The sequence below is a fragment of the Glandiceps talaboti genome, chromosome 22 (genome assembly GCF_964340395.1).
Source record: "Glandiceps talaboti chromosome 22, keGlaTala1.1, whole genome shotgun sequence".
In the NCBI taxonomy this organism is placed as follows: Eukaryota; Metazoa; Hemichordata; class Enteropneusta; family Spengelidae; genus Glandiceps; species Glandiceps talaboti.
Window position 1 is genome coordinate 15,247,726 of NC_135570.1, and position 26,785 is coordinate 15,274,510.

At 32.9% G+C, this 26,785-nt stretch overlaps 1 protein-coding gene across 1 annotated transcript in view; it reads left to right on the forward strand.

The window, feature by feature from the left end:
• Positions 1–8,427: 8,427 nt before the first annotated feature.
• Positions 8,428–26,785, forward strand: part of LOC144452232 (NACHT domain- and WD repeat-containing protein 1-like) — a 131,405-nt gene continuing 113,047 nt past the window's right edge. The window contains exons 1-2 of the mRNA XM_078143285.1: positions 8,428–8,491; positions 24,155–24,460. Coding sequence (XP_077999411.1) covers positions 24,337–24,460 — 124 coding nt within the window. The 5' untranslated portion in view covers positions 8,428–8,491; positions 24,155–24,336. The remainder of the gene's footprint in view (positions 8,492–24,154; positions 24,461–26,785) is intronic.

Below are 26,785 nucleotides of genomic sequence, written 5' to 3' on the forward strand. Positions count from 1 at the left end.
TCCTTATGACTTAGAACATCACCTCTGGAAATATGTAACAACCCTTGTACTTTGATTGTAAATGTAACAGCCAAATTTGAACATTCCATTATTCTTGGCAGTAACTTTATTTATTTGAGTATATGTTCCTCACAATATTGTTTCTTCTACATGTATACTGTAACTTCCAACGGAATGAAACTTTGATGTAAACCAAACTTTTGAGGATCTTCTATACTTTTATATTTATTCTCCAAGATCTGAATTTAAAAAAAACACACACACACAGAGCAACCATGATACTGGGCATAGCAACTGCACACTGAGATAATTGTTAGAATTCTAATACTTCATTTAATATAATTATGTGTTTTTAATACTATGTCCAGAGTTTGTGGTAGGTACAATATCTGTGAGTATTATGGTTCTCAAACAAAGTGATCCATCACTCTAAATACAGTACCCATCACTGCAAATACAATACGTAAAATAATCCATCACTGCAAATACAATACCTACAATAACCCATCACTCCAAATACAATACCTAAAATAACCCATCACTGCAAATACAATACCTACAATAACCCATCACTGCAAATACAATACCTACAATAACCCATCACTGCAAATACAATACCTAAAATAATCCATCACTGCAAATACAATACCTAAAATAACCCATCACTGCAAATACAATACCTACAATAACCCATCACTGCAAATACAATACCTACAATAATCCATCACTCCAAATACAATACCTAAAATAACCCATCACTGCAAATACAATACCTAAAATAATCCATCACTGCAAATACAATACCTAAAATAATCCATCACTGCAAATACAATACCTAAAATAATCCATCACTGCAAATACAATACCTAAAATAATCCAAACTGCAAAACAAACTTGCAGCATTTTAAAGAGAAAACATATCTTTTGCCATTATTATAGCAAAGGCATGAACTGTAAAACCAAGAGTCTGATGTTCATTTATGCTTTATGACTGTATGCATGTCATGTAAGTTCTTAAAACACACATAATAGTATCTGAAATAATGAGTATCACTTTAGTCTGTTTGGAAGTAGTTGCTGTTTGCTAATGATGTTATTTCTTTGTATAGATTGCAAACAGATGCTACAGTTGACAAGACAGATGTCACTTGGTCAACACAGGAAATGATGTTTTGTATAGTCTGGTCACGGTTTTCCTTTTCAAAGGTAAGTTTTCATTACTCAAGATCCCACACAACTCAACTTCTATAAATTTGAAAACAGTTTTTTGATAAAAAATGCACTTAAAGTTCAGACAAAGGTCAGATTGATTTGTCTCAATTTTGTAAATTTATCTTAATGCAAAAATTTTATTTATTTAGATTTTTTCCTTCACTTTAGTTAATGCTTTGAGAGAACATTATGAGACAGTAGCAAACCTCAAAATCATAACATCTAGAATTCAGTAGTAGCACTGATCATTTTATTACTAAATTTTGAAATTGATGGTAACTTTAATACATCACTATACTGGCACTCATGTTGGAGATATTTGCTTATTCTTAACAGCAAAATACCATATTTGGTCATTCTGATGCCAGCAAATACCATATTTGGTCATTTTGATATAAGTAGATACCATATGTGGTAATTTTGATGTAGCAGAATATTAGCGTATTTGGTCATTCTGTCATTCTGGTGTCAACAACTGCCATATTTGATCATTTTGATATAAGCACATACCGTATTTGGTCGTTCTGATGCTGGCAACTACCATACCGTATTTGATCATTTTGATATAAACAGATACCATATTTGGTCATACTGATACCATCAAATACTATGTTTGGTCATTCTGATAGAAGCACATACCATATTTGGTCATTCTGATGCTGACAACTACCATATTTGATCATTTTATTACCTGTGCAGACAACATGATAGGTTCAGACTAAAGTTGTTTTCCTTATAAAACATAAAATTTCCCATCTTGTATCATTTCTAAAACACCCATCCAACACCCAATGTTTTAATTCTATTAATTTCAGTAGCAAAAATAGAATTAAAGATAAATTAGCAAAAAGTCAAACTGACTGTTGACAATCTAAGTGTACCATTGTTATCAAACATTTCATTAATCACTTCAATTCATAACCTGTCCAAGATAAGTTATTCAAGTAATCATTTGCATATTTTCGTAACATAAACAGCATCTGCCAGTCTAGTCATGTCTTAGATTAAATCTGCTTTCACTTTTGGCTGGATCATCATCTGTATCATCCATTTCTAATAAATAACACCTTCTTAACGTCTTAGCAATGATAACAGTTGTTGGTACCCATATGCAGTAGAATTCTAACACAGAGATGTGTCGTTTCTTTGTCACGTAATTGTACAGCACCTTTGACCTTTACTAGGTACTGGATACTGGCACTTTATAAATGACTTGATTGATTGATTGATTGATTGATTGATGGATTAATCAATTGATCGATTGATTGATTGATCAATTGATTGATTGATTGATTGATTGATTAATTGATTGATTGGGTGATTGATTGATTGATTGATTGATTGATTAATTGATTGATTGGGTGATCAATTGATTGATTGATTGATTGATTAATTGATTGATTGGGTGATTGATTGATTGATTGATCGATTGATGGATGGATTGATTAATTGATTGATTGGGTGATTGATTGATTGATCAATTGATTGATTGATTGATTGATTAATTGATTGATTGGGTGATTGATTGATTGATTGATTGATGGATGGATGGATTGATCAATTGATTGATTAATCGATTGATCGATTGATTGATTGATTGATTGATTGATTGATTGATTGGGTGACTGATTGATTGATTGATTGATTGATTGATTGATTGATTGATTGATTGATTGATTGATTGATTGATTGATTGATTGATTGATTGATTGATTGATTGATTGATTGATTTATACTTCATAATTTTTTTTAACTACAGCTCAATTCTGACACAGCTTGAAAACAATAAGTGGTCCACTTTGATCACTGTAAATTGAATTCGAAGGTTTGCAATTTTATTGGTCACTGGACTCAAGACTACTACTAGATTCAAACTTTGTGTTTAGATTAGATAAGTTAATAATTAGTGTGGATACAAGGCCAGGTGGATGTTTTATCCAGTGCAAAAAATATTATCAGTTTAAAGGCTTGGCCAAGTGTCATTTAGTCTAAGCATGTCTGTGGCTTCCAAGGCTTGGCCAAGCGTCATTTACTCTAAGCATGTCTGTGGCTTCCAAGACTTGGCCAAGTGTCATTTAGTCTAAGCATGTCTGTGGCTTCCAAGGCTTGGCCAAGTGTCATTTAGTCTAAGCATGTCTGTGGCTTCCAAGGCTTGGCCAATTGTCATTTAGTCTAAGCATGTCTACAGTGGCTTCCAAGGCTTGGCCAAGTGTCATTTAGTCTCAGCATGTCTGTGGCTTCCAAGACTTGGCCAAGTGTCATTTAGTCTCAGCATGTCTGTGGCTTCCAAGACTTGGCCAAGTGTCATTTAGTCTAAGCATGCCCAAATATGGTTTATTTGTCAGCTATGCATAGTTTCTATACTTATACACTGTTTACATCATTCTTAGAAACTAACAGTTTGGGGTTTACTCATTTGCATGAACATGTTTTGGTTTATGATGTCTCATTGAGCTAGATGGGGTGAAGCGAGATCATGAGATTTGAAGCCATGGATAGCCTTTAGACTATTCAGTGTCATTCATCAGGTGTGTCTGTTTTCTTATGTCTGTATACATGTACAAGTCTTACAACCATTTTCCTTTACAGATCAGACCATCAGAGTCTCCTTTATATAGCCTCTTTCCATTCTAACTCTTCACGTTTCCTGATCACGTCATCCATGTGTCTCTGTGTCAATCACCAAAGGCTCATTTAGACAGTGTATATACCTAAACACAAATGTCTTAAAGGTTCTGCTTCAGAGATCTGTACCTAAATAGTCCTATTATGTAGAATATGTAAATTGCTAGTACTTACAACTAACATCGTCATGACAACGTCATGATTCTTGCTCTATGTATTCTCTATGTATTCAACGTTTTCTAAAGCGAAATGTAAAGAGAAGTAACGTCTCCAAGTAAGAAAACATACTTGTAATATGTAAGTTAGAGAATTAAAAAAATGTTCACATCATGCTCTAGAATGTTGCATGTGGTTGTAATGTGGTGATTGAGTTACACAAAATTACTGTAAATCCTCACTTGGTTACAATTTACAAGGGATGGCATCCATACAAAAGCATGCAAGGAGCAGAAGGGCAGCCCATATTTGCATTTGTTAAATGATGGGTTGGTCAGCTGATTTATAAAAAAGAGAGAAGAGGTAGAAACTAAGTGTGTATGTACATGTCCAGGTTAGTAATGCATAATGGTGTCACCATTGGCCTCAAAATTATAACTGCTACAGTAGTCCCAGGATACATAGACCACTAAACATTGTATCTAGACTACCAAATTAGCAGTAGTACTTGACACATAGACTACTAAACATTGTATCTAGACTACCAAATTAGCAGTAGTCCAGGACACATTGACTACTAAACATTGTATCTAGACTACCAAATTAGTAGTAGTCAAGGACACATAGACTACTAAACATTGTATCTAGACTACCAAATTAGCAGTAGTCCAGGACACATAGACCACTAAACATTGTATCTAGACTACCAAATTAGCAGTAGTCCAGGACACATAGACTACCGGTACTAAACATTGTATCTAGACTACCAAATTAGCAGTAGTCCAGGGTACATAGATTACTACACACTGTATCTAGACTACCAAATTAGCAGTATTCCAGGACACATAGACCACTAAACATTGTATCTAGACTACCAAATTAGCAGTATTCCAGGACACAGACTACTAAACATTGTATCTAGACTACCAAATTAGCAGTAGTCCCAGGATACATGGACTACTAAACATTGTATCTAGACTACCAAATTAGCAATAGTCCAGGACACATAGACTACTAAACATTGTATCTAGACTACCAAATTAGCAGTAGTCCAGCTATGACACATTGACTACTAAACATTGTATCTAGACTACCAAATTAGTAGTAGTCCAGGATACATAGACTACTACACATTGTATCTAGACTACCAAATTAGCAGTAGTCCAGGACACATAGACTACTAAACATTGTATCTAGACTACCAAATTAGCAGTAGTCCAAGACACATAGACTACTAAACATTGTATCTAGACTACCAAATTAGCAGTAGTCCAGGACACAGACTACTAAACATTGTATCTAGACTACCAAATTAGCAGTAGTCCAGGACACATAGACTACTAAACATTGTATCTAGACTACCAAATTAGCAGTAGTCCAGGACACATAGACTACTAAACATTGTATCTAGACTACCAAATTAGTAGTAGTCCAGGACACATAGACTACTAAACATTGTATCTAGACTACCAAATTAGCAGTAGTCCAGGACACATAGACTACTAAACATTGTATCTAGACTACCAAATTAGCAGTAGTCCAGGACACATAGACTACTAAACATTTGTATCTAGACTACCAAATTAGCAGTAGTCCAGGACACATAGACTACTAAACATTTGTATCTAGACTACCAAATTAGTAGTAGTCCAAGACACATAGACTACTAAACATTTGTATCTAGACTACCAAATTAGCAGTAGTCAAGGACACATAGACTACTAAACATTTGTATCTAGACTACCAAATTAGCAGTAGTCAAGGACACACAGACTACTAAACATTTGTATCTAGACTACCAAATTAGCAGTAGTCCAGGACACACAGACTACTAAACATTTGTATCTAGACTACCAAATTAGTAGTAGTCCAAGACACATAGACTACTAAACATTTGTATCTAGACTACCAAATTAGCAGTAGTCCAGGACACATAGACTACTAAACATTTGTATCTAGACTACCAAATTAGTAGTAGTCCAAGACACATAGACTACTAAACATTTGTATCTAGACTACCAAATTAGCAGTAGTCCAGGACACATAGACTACTAAACATTTGTATCTAGACTACAAAATTAATAAGGTGTCTATTAGATCAATGGAAATCAATAGAAAACTTCTAGCACAAACATTTCACTTGACTATTCAGACTAAATTCAAATCCTGCCATCTTACCATCATGACATTGTTTTTCTGGATCTGACCATAGAGGGCATTATTTATTTTTAAAATTTTGGTCTCTTTCAAGAACATATGGTCTGTCGGGTCATGAGAAATATGGAAATAAATGAGACCTATGATGGAGATAATTTAACATATTGATAGATGTAATTGATATATGTCTGAAAATTTGCAGTTTTGTCCATCACACTGACAAACTTGTAGTTACAATATGTAACGCCACATACAAATCCTTCTCTGTGGTAATACTGGCACCAACTGATAAGAAACATTAGTTGTTTATTTGTATCCAGAAAGTAATAAGAATAACTCAGTTATTGCTGATATATATAGCACTAATGTGAGAACCTGGAATTGAAGCTTAACCTTCAATTAAATACTTCTCAATATTTTTCAATATTTGACTGTACAAGGTATTGAAATCTAGCAAGGTTTACCACATTTCTCCCCTCTGTTAAGCTTGGTTTTCAGATCAACTGAAATAAAAATACTGTTTACCCATATGCAAGTATTGTGCCATGTAATAAACGCAAAAGTTTGTTGTTGTGAGACAAAATGATAAAAAAGTTGTGTTTCTTGTGAATTGCTGCCACATATATAGTAAGGGATAAAGGACCACGAAATGTTGGTGTAGCACAAGAAATTGTCGTACATGCATCAATGGCTCATCCAATCAGCATAGGGGTACATACGCTGCAGTAGTAAGTATCTTCTGGTGTATGTTATTAAAATGTCATAGTATATTTGAAAAACTAATTCTTGAAAATGTGAAAATATTGAGATTCAAGCTATTTTTGTACTCATTCACTGCTGAAAAAATACTAGAAATTTAAAGTAGATTAAATATATCTTTATTTTAATATGTTTATATCTCATGGTTGTATCAGTCAATGTCATCTACTATTAAAGGCGTGATAAAAAAAATTGTTTGGTTCCGGTTACCCGACCCCAACTAGTTTTTTACTGCCAACCCTCAACTTTTTTTACGTACTCACGAAACAATAAAATAAAATCATGAGAATTGTGAAGTCTTGTGAGAAATAATGGATGCAGAATCTAAAAAAAAGACGATATAAAACTGTTCTTCAAATCTGCAATGGCTGTGCATCTGATGAAAAGAAATCAATAACACAGAGACTATATGGAAAACAACAGAAAACATAACTACCTGAACTAGACTATAGACACTGACATGAAAAAAAAAATCATGAAAAAACCGAACAATGTAGCTACCCCACCTATTCTATAATTGAGTATTATTGGAATGTACGTACAATTTTTTTTAAGGCCTATTAAAGTGCCATATTTTTTTTAGTTAAACCATAAATCATATGATAGAGAGTACATGTACTATATTGCCTGTTGTACTTTGACTGATATATATTTTTTGCTATACCACTCTTTACCGTCAACCATATTTAACCGTAATTGGATGTGAATATTCAATTATTAGCAGAATATGTCATTTGTAGAGGTCATATTTATATGCATATACCGGTATTTGAATTTCACAGTTTGCCTTTGTGACATTCATATTCAGCTAACAATGCACAAGCCCTCGCAGTGACACCCCTACAAAAAAATGGTATAATCCTACAATATGAGACTTCTACTGCCACCTGTGTTCCGTTATGCAATTAAGATTAACAGTATTAATGAATATTCATGTGTAATGATTATTTCAGATGAATATATTAAGAAATTAGCAAATTGTCACATATATATCACTATTTTATAGTCAAGAAATTTTGTGAACGTGCTAAAGTAGTCTTTACTAAGAGATCGATATTTCAGTTTATCTAATTTGAAAGACCTCTTTCATATGATTGAATCTGACACCCCTCCTCTTGAATGTAATCACCTTCCTTTAGTGGATCACATTAGCATGAGCTCTTCTTTCTCCTTGAATTACATGGTAATGTATTCGTGCTGTATGTTTTTAATATGAAAACAAGTAAGGTGGAGACAGACAGCGATGAACTGATGCCTCTTAACTCGCATCCTAGCAACCCACTCTTGTGTGCTTAGACTGATGAATGTTGCTTATTTTCCTTCACACAGTTTCCATCGCCAGCACCGAGATTCATCACAAGGGAACTACCAAGTGATACGATGACAACGACGTTTATTTTCCAGCCTGTCTTTCGGGTGAATATGGAGTAAATTCAGCAGTTGTTGGTTTTGTGTATATCGACAACCAGGAATATTTTGGTACGTAAAACATCTTGTCAGAGAGGATAGACTAGTGACTGGCATTCTGGATTAACCACTGCTTCTGGATTCTAAGTGTTGGTGTACACACTTCCCAAATAAGGTCAGTGATATATTGTCAAACAGTATTAAATATCAGCATTTTTCACATTTTATTCCAAGAAATGCTTATCTACACAACAGGTACTACACGTATGTACAAATCATACCGTATTTTGTGAAACATTTAGTTTTATTCACACGTATGTGAGACGCAAATTTTCAAATCTTACAATCTCAAAATTTGTGTTTCCATCAAATGTACATATACTGAACTCACTCTCTCTTTTTGCTTGAACAACATTACAAACTAATTTACAAGCTTTCCTGCTAATTAAAAAAAACAACAAATTACTTCACACATTTTTTCAAATATTTTAGAGTTGATGTGAATAAATTCGTACATCTTAACACCTGTCTTCTAATAACATTGTATATGTATGACTAAACATGATTTATTTCAAGGTGCTTGAACCTTTTCTCTTAATGTAAATGGTTTCTGTTAATTAAAAAACCAAATTTCTCCACATTTTCCAAATATTTATGTTAATTTTCACATGTTGACTAAAAATTTCATTTGTCCCAATGTTATAGATGTATGATTTATTTCTCTCCTAGCAGGAACATTTTCTGCTGAATTAAAGCAGAAAATGTCACATTTTTCAAATATTTTTGAATTCACTTATTGTTTAAACAAATTTTTTAGCAAATTAAAAATTTTGTGTCTTTGAATATACATGTTAAATGATATATAAATTAAATGATTTTTATTTGTGCTTGAACAATGTTTTCTGTTTATTGAAAACCAAATTTCACAACATTTTTCAAATTCTTTTAAATTCATATATTACATTTTAATATGTGTGAATTGATGTTAGTTTGTACATTTTGATGCCTAAATTTCATGTCTCCTAATGTAACAGAAATGTGTACATGATTTATTCCTCTCTTTTCTTTAAAATAACTTTCTGCTAAGTTGAAACTGACATTTTTCGAAAAATTTCATTTCCTCATATGCGTGAACAGATGACTAAACTTTTACATATTTCGAAATCTAAAATTTCATTTCTCTCAATTTTATAGAAACATTAACACTATTTCTTACTCTCTTTGCTGTAGCATCATTCTTCTAATCCAGAGTTCTCAATTGTAATAACCATTTTCTGTCTTTGCATTGCCATGACAACACACCAAAAATCTCAGTTAATGTTTGAATTTCTGTATAACAGGAAATTAACTTTAGTTTTGGGTGTTTTATTAAAGCAGCAGTAGTTGCAAGTTGTGAATTTTTTTCATCAAGTAACCAAATACATTATTCACTAAAACTTGGTCAATTACTTATGAAAAGACATTGTATCTGTTAATTAGTGGTCAATATTATCTGTAGGTAGTGTAGTGGTAAGTTTGAATATTGAGTGAAAGTTTGGTTTTAAATCTATCACCATGTTAAAACTGTAGAAGTTTGTAACTCATTGTACTATCTTTTTAGATCAGACAACTGTAAACATTCACTGAAAATTGTTAAAATACCAATAATCCGACATTGCACATTAAATTAGTCAATCTTATCCATTAGTGTTGCAATAACAGGTTTAAATGTGTGATCACCGTTGAGGGCGCTGATTTTTGGGTGTGGACCAAAAATCAATTTGATTTGATTTATCATGTATACAGCTAAAAAAAATATGTTTACCATAGATGATTCAATACTTTTCAGGGTGTATGATATTACGAGTAAAATTTTATTTATATCTAACAAAATAATTTAAAAAATATGTTTAGTTGTTGTTTAAGCATTAGATATAAAAATGTAATAATTAATATTACCCTTATGGTCAGTATTTCCTGCAAACTAACCAACAATGCAAATTATTTAAAAAAAAAAAAAAAAAACCAACAAAAAAACAACCTAACCAACAATGCAATTTGTTGATATTTTTCGTCATTTTTGTTTCCAAATAAAAGGTTACTTAATATATTTCACTTCATATTATTAAAGTCAATTTATTAATCATTATTACAGCACATTTATGAATGATTAAGACAAATATTTAGGATAAATATTAAAATGCAAAAATTATGTTCAAGGGATAATATTCTTGAAAATATGATTTGTGTTGTCTTGTGCATAATAGTCAAGTATTGTCTACTATTACAGCATGTTCAAGAATAATTAAGAAAAATATTTAGGAGAAGTATCAAATTTAGTAAGTATTTTTGAGAAATGATATTCTTGAAAATATATGATTTGTGTTGCCTTGGAGGTTTTTATAGTTAAGTAGAGTCCATTATGACTCAATATCTATGATTAATTAAAAGAACTAAATTTAGGAAAAGTATGAAATGCAATGAAAAATGATTCTTGAAAATATGTTATGATTTGTGGTTTTAATGCAGAAAATACAAGAATATTAATTAGTTTCAATCAACTTAATAAAGATAATTTATACATTTAGATAAAGTGTCAAATTCGATGAACATATTTGGGAAAAGAAAATATATTTTTATTTGTAATATGTTTTCAAGGAGATCTCATACTTATACTAATATTAATATAAATGTTCAATCAATTTGATACACACATAAATGAATTATTCATATGCAGTTTATTATTTCCTGCAGAAAAAAGTGATTTTATGTCTTTTCATAACTTTAGTATTGTTAGTGTCATATGTTTATTGTTATTAAAGGTACATGGTCGGCAATTTGTTGGTATTTTTCGTCATTTTTGTTTCCAAATAAAAAGTTACTTTTCACTGTCCCTTGTTTAATGAGTAGTAGTCACTGGCAAAAATCTCATCGTATAACTACTGTGATACTGTATTCCCATACAAAAATCCCATGTATAACTGCTGTGATACTGTATTCCCATACAAAAATCCCATCGTATTAACTACTGTGATACTGTATTCCCATACTGTATGACTATTATATAAAGATGACGCCACTTTATTCGTATATATTACACGACAGTATCACAGCAGTTTATATAGTAGGAGTTTTGCTAGTGGTTGTTGGTTTTTAGACAAGTGATAGTGAATGGTAAAATATAGGTAACCTTTTGTTTGGAAAGAAAATTGTCAAAAAATACTCAGGAGTTGGCTGATCGATCATGTCCTAAGAATGTGTATTTTATCCCATAGGTATGACAGAGTAGGGATTGGATAGAGTTAGACAGGCTTTAGATTAATGGGGATAAGTGTCAATGTATCAACTAAGTACAAGTGTTTGTCTTTAGTTTTGACTTCACAATTTCACTTGGCAAGGCTTTATACAAATTGAATTGACAAGACATTCATCTGTTGTGTATTTATACATTTAGATGTTATTCCCCCAATATTTGTCTTCGTTCAGCCAAGGAAACTGTGAATGACATAAGGAGGCTTTTGTCACTACATGTCTAGTGACTCGTAGTGACAACCCTTAGGCCATAATTATTTTCCGACTGAATGAAGAAAAATATTGGAGAATAACGTAATTACATCAAAGTAATATCAAAGAAAAATCGGGGAAAGTAATTTTGAACATTTTGACTCATACTTAGAACACAGCAAAACCAATGACACAGACATGTGTTGTCTTGACATAGACACACGTTGTCATGATGTGTAGAATGACCAGAATATATATTCCATATTTTTTGTTCAACTTGTGCATGGTCACAATTATTCAGTCCTATATGATTTGTCTTTATATCAGTGTATTACCTTTTGTTTTATTTTTGATTGAAATAAATTACACACAATATTGATATTTTTGATTCATAAAAATCTATTTGTTAAAAATTACAATAGCATGATATTGATCCATTATGTATTACTTTGCATAGCTTAAGAATTCTTCAGTTCTTCTCATTATTTTTGTCTTTCCTCTGTTTTCTGTGCTGTTAATTATCTCTTTACATTGAACCAAACATCATTTTAACAAAATGACAATATTCAAAATTTTTATAGTTTAAAAAAAATGGTTATGACAATGAATTTTTAATACATAATTATAACAAATAGTGAAATTTGAAATGATTAAACTGGAGAAAATCATATTTTAGGCTGTAGAGGGTAGGTGAGAGCCCAAAATTACCATATGATTTGACTCTAGGTTTTAGTTGGAACGATATAAGGATGTTATGTCAATGAAACAAAAGTAACCGTGAAGACAGAACGTTATAGACTGTACCCCTTATTAATATTTGAATACTAGTACTGCTTCCTGTTATAACTTATATAAGACAACAAAAAGGAGAAGAAAGTATTGTTTCTGGTTAGGACATTCTGACTAAAATGGTGCAACAATGTGCTTTTTTTTCTTTTCTTTTTTTAAATTCTCAACAAACCTGTCACTTAATCTACTATTTATGGCAATTACTGTTCTTTTTATTTAGTACTTTATAGCAAGTGTGTATGTGGGGCAGATGTCATTTACTTGTTCATAATTGGTTCTGCAGTTGTCTTCAATGAAGTAGGAAGGGATATTTTTGTGTTTCCCCAGATCTGCAGACTGCATGAGCTGGACAAACATGTAAAAAAATACCGATGCGAGGAGTTTTAAGTGATGCGCGTACTCAGATGTCAGTTTCCGCACCCACTATTTCTTGCGAGACTTCATGATTTTCATGATTTTATTATTATTTTTCTCAAATATGTAAAAAAAAGTTTAGGGTCGGCATGAAAAACTAGGTGTGGTCTGGTAACCGGAACCAAACAACTTTTTTTATTTGGCCTGACCAGAAACATTTTTTTTTTTTTGGTTGGCCTTATAGACTGTGCCCCTTTAATCTCTTATAAGATTTGAATACAGCTTTCTTGAAGCATTTGTTAGAAACAGATGGTGTTATGAATAGAAAGTGATATATTTAAATCCTTGTAATGGATTAGTTTACATTGTAGCAACAAGAATGTTACAATGTATATAGTTGATAACAAGTTGTGCTTTCATTTTGGATAGAGATCATAACTATAATTACTGTGTCCCCACTACAAAATCTAATTTTGATCAAACTTAGATCAATGTCCACATTGGTTCACATATTCTGATTGAAACCACCTTGGGGTCAATTTTGACCCCATTTTAAATAAGCTGATTTCAAACTAAATTTATTTGACGTATGAACCGATTCAACACCACCGTATGTACGTTTCACTGTGATGTCAATTTTTTCTCCCAAATGCATTTGGCTTTGTTTTTTTTTGTGACAATAGATGTAGCTTTCAAATTTCTTATATTTGTCAGACATCCATTCTCAATCATTGTGGAGTTTTAGCACATCAGTCTCTGTAAAGGTCAGTGGCTGATTTTCCTGTTCCACGATGCTTTGCACGTGAGACGTTCGCACTTTCATTTGCTGCTACACTTTTATTAGTCTTTATTACATTTGAAATAACATATTCATCATAAAATGATAGAAAGACATGTTGACCTCTTTAATTGGGAGTGATTTTATAGAACAAAGACTGATTGCTATCAATGGCAGAGATGAATTGCACTGATAACCCAGGATATGGTCAGATGACAACCATTCCCCTAAGTAGCATGTGCAACACCCCCCCCCCCCACACACACATATCATGTGTACAGAATACAAAGTGTTGTATGGAGAGATGTGTGATGCATCTTGGAATCAGCTCTATACTTACCAGATATTTAACCCCCTAACTCAGTGATCATTGGGCCAGGTCATCTATTAAATAAAAAGTGTTCTAATTGCAATCTCAATAAAACTAAGGAACGAGATCAATAGTTCAATGTAGGATAAAAAACTAAAATTTTTCAGTTAGGACTGAAATGGAAGGAAGAAATGATAGGATTACTTTGCGGATAGCCGCCCCCCCCCCCCCCCCCCCCCCCCCCAAAAAAAAAAAAAAAAAAAAAAAAAAAAAAAAAAAAAAAAAAAAAAAAAACAAACCCAAAAAACAAACCCCCCCCAAAAAAAACGCAAACCCCCAAAACTGTTTATAAACTTAAGTCTATCGGGGATTACAGTTATTTGCTCAAAACTTACATATTGGCTCGACTTGGTTGTGTAGTAAAGAGTAAATTGTAACTGGCCAACTGACAAGATGAGCTCACTCTATTAGAACAATTACTACAGGTACAGACTGTAATTTGATTGGATGAACTGTGTAAGTTGTTTATGTATGTAAAGCCAGGAAGTTTAAGTTTACTGCAACAAACTGATGGCCTTGTCTGTTCGTGCATGCACCACAAATTTGTAATTATCTGGACTGAGACACACGTGGAAATGGCTTGCTTATTTAACTATTCCAGGTTGCAGCCACCTGACATGTTGTATGCGATGAATTGCTTCATGCATTGCCTGTGTAATGAGCCTTTAATGGTAACTATGCATAACAATGTGTGTGAAACTGTGATGCATCAAGTCACTTAATACTGCACTGCACATGAGTAATAGATCAAAGTTTGCTAGTGATGACGTCATCAAGAGAGTGGTTACATGAGCAAAATAACAGGCTTCGTTTGTGACGCAACTAAGTGATGTGTCATAGAAAGTTCAACACGTTGGAATTTGTGATGACATCCATCACAAGGCCAGGTCATTATGCGTTATACACACAATATATGAAACAACCTGTCACACACAATAAATTGCTGTGTTTATTGCTCCATGTGTTTTGTGTGTCAGAACACCTTAAAACTCAATTTCAACAGTGATTGGGTAAGGTAAATGAAACAATAATTGATGAAAATTGAAAATGAAGAATTAGAATCAAATAGAGATAGAATGAAGTGTGTCTGAATTCAACCTTTGAGTGTTAATGGTACCTTGGGACTTATATAAACAGTTCTATTAATATTGTTACAGTAATAACTTAATTGTTCTGTGTGATTTTTGGCACTGTTTCAATTCATAGTGTCATTGTTGGCAAGTTGTTCCAATTCATAGTGTGATTGTTGGCATTGTTCCAACTCATAGTGTGATTGTTGGCATTATTCCAATTCATAGTGTGATTTTTGGCATTATTCCAATTCATAGTGTGATTGTTGGCATTATTCTAATTCATAGTGTGATTTTTGGCATTATTCCAATTCATAGTGTGATTGTTGGCATTATTCCAATTCATAGTGTGATTGTTGGCATTATTCCAACTCATAGTGTGATTGTTGGCATTGTTCTAATTCATAGTGTGATTTTTGGCACTGTTCCAATTGATAGTGTGATCTTTGGCATTATTCCAATTCATAGTGTGATTTTTGGCAAGTTGTTCCAATTGATAGTGTGATTTTTGACACTGTTCAAATTCATAGTGTGATTTTTGGCACTATTCCAATTCAAAGTGTGATTTTTGGCACTGTTCCAATTTACCATACAGTTTTGATATCAACCACAAAGTTATTCTTCCCTTTCATTCTACAGCTGACGACTTCAGACCATGGATGAATGGAACCTGTTACAAACAGATAAAGTAAACAAATGAATTGGATTAATAACACTTAGCACAGCATGTTGGAACAGCAAAGACTTGTATTACATTTCATGGTTTGATAAAACCAGTTTTATGGCCTCTTTACATGTACATGAAATGCCAGGGGAACTGGAAATTTGTTTGTGAATGTGAACTTTTATGTAAAGTGGCCATAAAACTGTTCTTATCAAATGATGGAATGAAATACAAGTCTCTGAACTTTCAATACATGCTGTGCCAAGTGTTATTAATCAAATTCAGTTGTTTACTTTCCCTGTTGGTAATAGGTTCCGTTTGTCCATGGTCAGATGTTGGCAGTTGTATATTGGACATGACATTATATCTTACCTGTGTGTTCTTTTACTAGACAAATACAGACATAATGGTTTTAGATATACACAAAATACAAAATAACAAATATAACTTATTGTACGGTATGAGGAAAGACAGGTTACTCCAGATCCAAAAAGATAGGATTCAAATTTACCTGTATAACATTTTGTGCGATAAATGAGTGCAAAAACTGCTAGAAATGTAATACATGTACCAGTGGTTTCATACACTGAATGATTTGATGTTGATGTTCTTGTTAATCATTCAACTAAACACTTTTCCAGATCCAGGATGCATTGCGTGAGACGACATCGCTTGTGACAATGGGCTCTGTCTGTCTGTCTGTCTGTCTGTCTGTCTGTCCATCCATCCGTCTGTCCGTCCGTCTGTTTGTGCACCTGTCTGTGTGTCCATAATACATCATTTCTCACTGAATCTCAGACATTCAATTTCTGATTTCTTTCAAACCTGGCACAAAGGTGACATGTCATATGGGATAAACTTATCAAACAATATCTTATTGAGGCAATTGAAAATAGAAAAGAGTTACTTTGTAAAACTAATATAGAATAGTTTTAGCGGTGAGATTTTCTGACTACTAACATTTGAGGCATATTTGTTTTTATTTTCGTTTTATCAATCTTCTTACCTCACTTTGGTTTGTTTTGTTATGTTTGTTCCATATTTGTAGTAAAAAATCAATATTTACGGCATAACACAGTCAGAGACTTCATTCTATATTTGATTGTCAATTGTTCTATTTTGATGTTTCTATGCCCACGGTGAAAAGATCTATTGATCAGAAAATTGGTTGGTTGTTTAGTTTTGTACTATTGTGGAGGATATATGGACATGATAACATGTTTAGTTTTGTACTATTGTGGAGGATATATGGACATCATAACATGTTTAGTTTTGTACTATTGTGGAGGATATATGGACATCATAACATGTTTAGTTTTGTAGTATTGTGGAGGATATATGGACATGATAACATGTTTAGTTTTGTACTATTGTGGAGGATATATGGACATCATAATATGTTTAGTTTTGTACTATTGTGGAGGATATATAGACATCATAACATGTTTAGTTTTGTAGTATTGTGGAGGATATATGGACATCATAATATGTTTAGTTTTGTACTATTGTGGAGGATATATAGACATCATAACATGTTTAGTTTTGCAGTATTGTGGAGGATATATGGACATCATAACATGTTTAGTTTTGTAGTATTGTGGAGGATATATGGACATCATAACGTGTTTAGTTTTGTAGTATTGTGGAGGATATATGGACATCATAACGTGTTTGTGCAACATTTGACATTATCTAGCAACTGTATATAGACTGAGATATGTCATATTGTATGTTCTGTTGATCCTCATCAACATCCATTTAGCTTCATGCATATTTAATCTTACTGTAGTAGTTGTATTTAATACAGTGAATTTCACAATACTGTGTAGCTTTTTTGCAATAGCAAGATCACATTCTTAGCTACATTTAGTCTAAATGAAATAAACCATTTAAAAGTATTGCAACTCCATGCAGACATTCAGGCACCAATGTTTTTCTTAGTCTCAAACACTCGATGAAGAACGTGTAAAATGTCCTTTGCGGTGTTCCTTTGAAGTCTGTATGGTGGCATGTGTGGTTCATTTCACTTAGACAAAATGTAGCAAGAAACTGTACTCATTCAATCTTGCTACATTATCTTAAAGTGTAGCATGTCCAGTTTCTTGTTGGTTTCTGCTTGGTTGTATCAAACAGAAAAGCTGCATGGTAATGTGAAATTCACTGAATATTTCTATCATTTTTACACAGATTAATCAGTTTTTCAGTGACAGTTACATTTGATATCTTTCACTCTCCAGTATCTCATTGTGTTTGAATGGTAAAGAAAAGAAAGTAGGGGCACATCTCATCAAATACTATAACAAATGTCGGAATTCTTTTGTGCATTTTTTTACTGCAAAACTGAAGTTGTATACTTTTTAAACAGAATAATGACAGCTGGCTCAGATAGCTTCCAGCTACCAGTACAGAATAACAGATGGAAAATCTTTCCATGAATGTTCAAAGAAAGTGGCTAACAGCATTTTCTGTTTGCCATTTGAAACTTCAGTTCCTCAGGGAATGTTTTCAAAAATAACTTGAGGTTTTAAAATGCTGTTATGGCCAAATTACTCTAAGGATAAACCATAGCTCAAAACATCCTGTGGTACTTGTTTTTCAGTAGTTTCGTATACATGTTGATGATCACTATGATAATTTCAGTGGAGAGGATAGTGATCGTAGAGAACATCAACAGGGCTAGATTTGTTTTTCAAGGACTGAAATAATACCATATTAATACTTGTCATAAGGTTTTAAGAAATCTGCAATTATGACATCAATCTCTAACTTAGACTAAAGGTCTGTACAAAATTATTGGATGTTGTCACCCAGTAAGATCTAACTGTTTGATAGTAGAATTGTATTCCTGTATCATGTATAATCATGATATACAACGTTAGGGTGACCCTTTTTAGCACAATTAACTGAACTAATAAAGTTCAGTAGTGCTATGGGCATGGTGCAGTGTCTGTCTGTCTGTCTGTGTGTGTGTGTGTGTGTGTGCGCGTGCGTGCATGCGTGCGTCTGTGTGTGTCAACGTCTTAAACTTAAGAACTGTATGACATTTTGCCCTGGTGTTTGATGGGGACATTACTTGTTGTGTCTTGGTTGAGAAATTATTCAAAGCAAAATGATTGCATCACAGGTGTGTGATTTCGGTCATTAAGAATTGTTCCTGACATCAATGATATGCAAATTATGTCTGAAAATATGGCTTTTTTGTTAAAAATCCTTTATTTCAAAAACTGTTTTAATTGGGCTGAAATTTACTTGGGATGCACCCAGGGATGTGTAGATGAAGGTGCATTCACAACATGATCATCCCATCAGCAATATCCAAATTAGGTCTAAAAATCTCAATATTGATCAAAAACTTATATCTTGAGAAGGTGAATGGGGCTGAAACTTGGTGGGGATGTTTCTGTTATGTAATCATAACTGTACCATAATTAAAATGTAACAGTGCTGCATGTACACATAACTGTACCATAATTAAAATGTAACAGTGCTGCATGTACACATAACTGTACCGTAATTAAAATGTAACAGTGCTGCATGTACACATAACTGTACCGTAATTAAAATGTAACAGTGCTGCATGTACACATAACTGTACCATAATTAAAATATAACAGTGCTGCATGTAAACATAACTCTACCGTAATTAAAATGTAACAGTGCTGCATGTACACATAACTGTACCGTAATTAAAATGTAACAATGCTGCATGTACACATAACTGTACCATAATTAAAATGTAACAGTGCTGCATGTAAACATAACTGTACCGTAATTAAAATGTAACAGTGCTGCATGTACACATAACCGTATCATAATTAAAATGTAACAGTGCTGCATGTACACATAACTATCATAATTAAAATGTAACAGTGTTGCACGTAAACATAACTGTACCGTAATTAAAATGTAAGTGCTGCATGTACACATAACTGTACCGTAATTAAAATGTAACAGTGCTGCATGTACACATAACTGTATCATAATTAAAATGTAACAGTGTTGCACGTAAACATAACTGTACCATAATTAAAATGTAACAGTGCTGCATGTACACATAACTGTACCGTAATTAAAATGTAACAGTGCTGCATGTACACATAACTGTACCGTAATTAAAATGTAACAGTGCTGCATGTACACATAACTGTACCATAATTAAAATATAACAGTGCTGCATGTAAACATAACTCTACCGTAATTAAAATGTAACAGTGCTGCATGTACACATAACTGTACCGTAATTAAAATGTAACAGTGCTACATGTAAACATAACTGTACCATAATTAAAATGTACCAGTGCTGCATGTACACATAACTGAACCATAATTAAAATGTAACAATGCTGCACGTACACATAACTGTACCGTAATTAAAATGTAACAGTGCTACATGTAAACATAACTGTACCATAATTAAAATGTAACAGTGCTGCATGTACACATAACTGAACCATAATTAAAATGTACCAGTGCTGCATGTACACATAACTGAACCATAATTAAAATGTAACAATGCTGCACGTACACATAACTGTACCGTAATTAAAATGTAACAGTGCTACATGTAAACATAACTGTACCGTAATTAAAATGTAACAGTGCTACATGTAAACATAACTGTACCAGAATTACTATGTAATGTAGCAGTGCTACATATAAACATAACTGTACCAGAATTACAGTATGTAATGTAGCAGTGTTGCATGAAAACATAACTGTACCAGAATTACAGTGTAACAATGTAGTGCTGCTTATACACATAAAGAGTGCTGCGTAAAAAACAGCATTTCTTCATATTTTTAATATGGCATTACGATCGGTTGTAATGAAAATATAGCGTAATTGTCATATGTTTCTTTTGTGATGAGTGACTTTTATGACACCATTACAGAGTGCATTAAACTTTATGGCAGTGGTAACAATGTTTGCTTTCTCTTTTATATATTCATCATGCAGACAGCAATTCTTGGTACCTGCAATAACATATTTTACCTCATGCTAGGGAGTCAACAAGAAGGATGACTTATTGTCAGTACTTGTGATAACATATTTTACCTCATGCTAGGGAGTCAACAAGAAGGGTGACTTATTCTCAAATGAGCCTGTAAAAATGCATATGTAATGCATGAAGTGGTAGCATGGTGTCGACCAAGAAATTGAGTGATTGTTACTTTTATGACAAACCTAGGTGGTACATTTCTATTGCAGGTACCAAGAATTCTCTTGAACAGTATCGATGGACGACGTATGGAAAGAGTCTTGCATAATATATCAGATACATAACGCCATCAATCACCGTTTTGACAAACTTACATGTAGTGTATTTTGTATCACTTTTCATGCTTTATAGATAGCAGTTCTTTTAATTTGTTTCTTTCCCGTAATCCTGGGTATTAGTCATATTGATGGTAATGATACCTGTTAGGATACACAAAATAATAATATTAACGTTCCTTTGTGAATATATTGAAGTCCTTGATGCATCCAAACTACAACATCAATACAAAGTTGTTTTCCTTTCAGTTATAAATGTTTATCCAATATGGCGTGAAACAAGTCTACATTACAATTCACTCCTGACTGCACAAACAAATGATAGAACCAAATATTGATATTTTAGGGATGTATGCTACCTGTATAAAAAAATGTCCCATAGGGCTATGTCCCACAGGATTCCAATGAATTATCAATTGTGTCCAGTGGGAATAAGCCAGTAGACAGACATGGGACGTCAATTGGATTATGTCCAGTGGGAATACCTTGTAGACAGACATGGGATTTCAAGTATAATTTGGAACAGAATCCTATCGACCTAAGTATAATGTTTTTTCAGGGACAGTAAAAATAGTTACAAATGGTGTTTTTGCTAAGCTTGAGAGACTTAGTACTGAAATGGAGAAAGGACATAGTTTTCCTTAGCTCTACCCTATGATTTTGTTTCAGAACTTACCATTGTAAAGTGAATGGGAAACCCAAGTACTTCCCACCTTCAGCAAAAATATGGACAAATATATTGGCAATGTACCTATACTATAGATACGTTGCCATGGTTTTTCCTTTCTCACTAATCACACTTATGTATGTATAGAAAAATATCTTTATTTTAATGCATTGGCAGAAACTGTACATATGTAGGTACCTATAACCTGGTTTGTTTGACCTTTCTAATCTAATGGTCACTGGTTGTCTGTACACTGAATGTACAGGAAACTGTTAATTTTGCCAGAATTTCATTCTTTCTGTTACCAGGGTTCTATTGCCTTGGGATAAATCTCAGACCACCAAACAAAGTGAGCTAAGGATAAATGAAATTAAAGTATGCAGATTTGATTTTCTCTTCTGTGTCACTAGAGATTCAACCTAACTTTGAGATTATAAATACTAGCCATCGAGTCAATATGACACCATTTGTCACTAAGTGACTAAGAAGCTGGGCGAGTGTTCCTTTTCTTACACTGCTCCTTAAATTTGGAACAGTCTTCCCCCACAGTCTTTGTCACTCTCATTCTAAGTCTGCCTTCTGCTCTGCCCTTAAAACTTACCTATTTTAATCGGAGAACAGGCAAACTATAAATTCACTTTGTTATTATTACTATTATTAGATGTAACTGTAACTATGTCCAAGCTGATAACATTATTTCTGTTAAAGCAAGTTCTAGATCAAGGCTATGTATGACCAGAAACACAAAACCAGAAAATCTGCATCAAAGTTTATGAGGCTATGTTGTAGCTGAAAAGAAGACTTCTACAGTAACGTAGAATGCACTTTGGAAATAAACTCTGTAAAATTGTTGCTGTTGCTATGGTAATGAAAAACCTCATCAATTCTCAGTTACAATCAATAAAAAAGCTAAGGTCACTTTACAAATTTTGGAGATATTTGTATAATTATACCTTATAATCAGTATGACTGTTTCTTTGTGTGATGATTAATCTCCCAGAGGATAAGATGATAAAACTGTAAGTGTAACTCATACCTTGGTAAAAAAAATGATTGTGTTTCCAATAACATATGGCCTCAGAGAATAAGTTAGATGTAGGTAGGTTGGGATTTTAATTTATTTGGCCTTATAAGGTTTGAAGTGTTTTCATTTAGAATAGCAGAAAGGACATTTAGATGGTTAATATCCCCCAATATTTGTCTTCGTTCAACGAAGGGAAATACGAATGACCTAAGGGGTCTTTGTAACTACTAATTGCTAGACAAGTAGTGACAACCGTTAGAGCAAGAGTATTTTCCAGCTGAATGAAGAAAAGTATTGGAGAAAAACATAATTATATCAGTGCCAGTAATATCAAAGAAAATCGGGGAAAGTAATGGTAATTTTCAACGTTTTGATGTTTTGTATTTCGAACAAAGTGGAACCAGTGACGTAGACATGTGTTGTTGTGACATAGATACATGTTGTTGTGATATAGACTTGCATTGTGACGTAGAATGACCACAGTATATATTCCATATGTATTGTTCAACTTGGCTTGTGCATGGTGTAAAGTGTCTTTATTCAGTCAATAGAGAGAGTGAATATTCAGTTGAGAAAAAGACTTATAGTCAGGGAGAGAAACAATAGAAAAATCAGTATTATTAAACCACCAAATCAAATCATATCAATTCAAATCAAATCAAATCAAATCAAATCAATTCAAATCAGATCAAATCTATTCAAATTAAATCGAATCAAATTGAATCAAATCAATTCAAATCAAATCAAATCAAATCATATCAAATCAAATTGAATCAAATCAAATCAATTCAAATCAAATCAAATCAAATCAAATCAATTCAAATCAAATCATATCAAATCAAATTGAATCAAATCAATTCAAATCAAATCAATTCAAATCAAATCAAATCGAATCAAATTGAATCAAATCAAATCAATTCAAATCAAATCAAATCAATTCAAATCAAATCAAATCAAATCAAATCATATCAAATCAAATTGAATCAAATCAATTCAAATCAAATCAAATCAAATTGAATCAAATTGAATCAAATCATCACTAACTTTTTCACTACCCCCCTGTGCTTATAATTTGAAAGCTACTCTTCTGCATTAATTTCTATCCTAGACTTTTGATTGTGACATGAAATAACATCTTTGTACCAATATGAAATTCAAAATCTACTAAATCTGATTCTGTTCCACAGATCTTTCCTCCTGTCTACCACTGGCAATGATAAAGACCCATAATTCAATCCCAGGCTCTAATAGGGTTATCTTACCTTTGGAGCTAAAGAGTGATTTTTTTTGTTCCGGACTAACTTTTTCATTATCATCTTTCCTAATTAAGGGTCTAACATCTTTTTTGTTTTGTTCTGTTTTTAGGACTATTGCAGCGTGTGTATAACGTATACTGATGAAAGACGTGTGAAATCTACCAATTGACAACTATTATAGACTTCATTCGTGGCATAACAGAATTATCTACTTGGCTGTGTTGACAACATAGACTTCATTTCATAGCATAAGAGATTTGTCTACTTGACTGTGTCCACAACACATACATCATGGGAGACAAGAATGCCAACTCTTACGTGACGACAATGGAGAACGTCTATTCAGGCAGCACATCATCGTTACCACAGATACCGTCTAAACTTGTCAAGGTGTTTCTGAGCTGTCACCAGTCAGGTAAAAAGGAAATTCATTTTCTTAGAATTGTACCAGCAACTTTGTAATTGTTTTTATGTACCATAGTCCTGATATCCAAGGTTATTGGGTTAATTATAAATTTGTACCTGATGGTTGTCTACTACTCGAGAGTAATACATATACTTTGAAGGTATTTCACATTTTCTCTTGTAAAATAAAAACAATTTAATACAACAATAAATGTTCATGGACTCTAGGTTCATACTTATTAATGAAAATTTCTACTCACAGAGTCAAAATATTTCTTGGAAGCGTATCCCCAAAGTTTTGGCGACGTCTTATCAACATCGTCAGGGGTATACGACAATAGGCTATTTGTCACATGTCTTGGAAGAGACACATGAAATGTGCTTGAGAGAAATAGTTGGGATCTCCGTGCTTGCATCCCGGTTTTAATTGGGCTTCCTTTGGTGAATACATATGGCTTCCTTCAACCTGCGTCTGTAAAATTGATCTTCTTTATCCAAGATTTTTAACATTTTTCATATCACTTGATTTGTGTTGTGACTTCTCCAAATATCCTCCTGCTGCTGATAATGGTTGATGGCCACTAACATATGTATTCACCAAAGGAATCCCACTCTAAACCAGGGTGCAGACATGGAGATCCAAGCAGTTTCTCTCAAGCTAATTTCACATGTCTCTTCCAAGACATATGACAGAAATAGCCCATTGTAGTACACCCCTGACGACGCTGACAACATGTCTCTTCCAAGACATATGACAGAAATAGCCCATTGTAGTACGTCACCCCTGACGACGCTGACAAGATGTCAGCGAAAATTTGTGATTTATATCCATGAAATTTTTGACTCTGTGTCAGAGTAGAAATTTTCATTACTTAACAATTTAGTAGTGAAGTAATAGATGAAAATTGATGATGTACATATATGGAAGTAGTATGTACATATATGGAAGTAGTATGTACATATATGGAAGTAGTATGTACATATATATACAAGAATTGTTTGGTTTTATATGTATAATATATCTAGACAATTCACACAGATGAAAACTAAATGGTCTCAACAAAACTGACTAGCTTTCATCCTGTTTCCTGTTAATAAATATGATCATGTCAGTAAATGTGACAACATGAGGAAAGGAAAGTTAAGGTGTAACAATCTCAGTCCAAAAGATGTGTGTGAACAGAAGGTCGAAGTAGGAAAAGTTAAATCAACAGTTAGTTAGATAGTTAGTTATTATAAGTTACAGAGATATAGTGGAATAATATCTTCACCAGAGGAAAATAGTGTTCAATGTTGTATTTATGTCTGTGAGAGGGTGATTAAAATGCCTGCCTGGTTGCCAATGCATATGAATAAATATATTGTTAATGAAATCACAACACACTTTCAAATGTAGTGTGTATAAAAAACTGAGTGAATTTGACATATTATGAGAGGATAGGGGTAAAAAAAAGTAATAGGAAAAAAAAAAGAATTAAAAAAATTTCTGCAGGTATTAACTACAATGGCCTAGTTTCCCTTTGTATGTGTTATGTTTCTTACTGTATAAACATATAATGTACCATGGCAACTATGTAATTGCACAGTGCAAGGACGTTTCTGATTATTGTATAGGTTTTTATTTTTATCCATGACAGAATCCTCATGCAGAATTTCATTGCTTACGATTTTATGGGAAATCTTCCATGTAAGTTGAAAAAGATAAATCATGTTGCGAACTATACAATGGGGAGCTGATGTGGGTGCCGATGATCCAGTTACCATAGAAACTGTCATTGTGAAGTACTTGTTACCAGACTATGTTGTGAGGTACTTGTTACCATGACAACAATGTGGTTGATTGAAGCAAAAATGAAATGTGCGATTTGTTACTGTCTACATGTATACTACAAAATGAATAGCACAGACAGATTATGACTAAAATTATTTTAAAAAGAGGAAAAATGATAAATTACCATAATGAACATCATATTCTAGTCATAATAATGGAATTAATATAGTTTTTGTTAGTGTGCCATGTCGCATGGCGTTAAGGTATATTTTCTTTCATTTTAGACGGGTCAGATGAAATTTTGTGTGTGAAAAATAAATCTTTTGTCCAAAAAAGATTAACCAAAGACATTAAAAATGTTCTCTTTTCCTGCGTTCAATAAATCATTGTTTTCAGGGTAAAGCCCATAGATGCTTTGACAGTAAAATGAGCAGTGTTTACTTTCTTTGTGACATCTGTTCTCTTTGTTTGGATAATTATGTTGTAATATTGTTTTGTTAAATGAAACTCTAACAATATCTGCTATTTTTGTGTAATGACAATTTTGTAATAATAATATGCCTA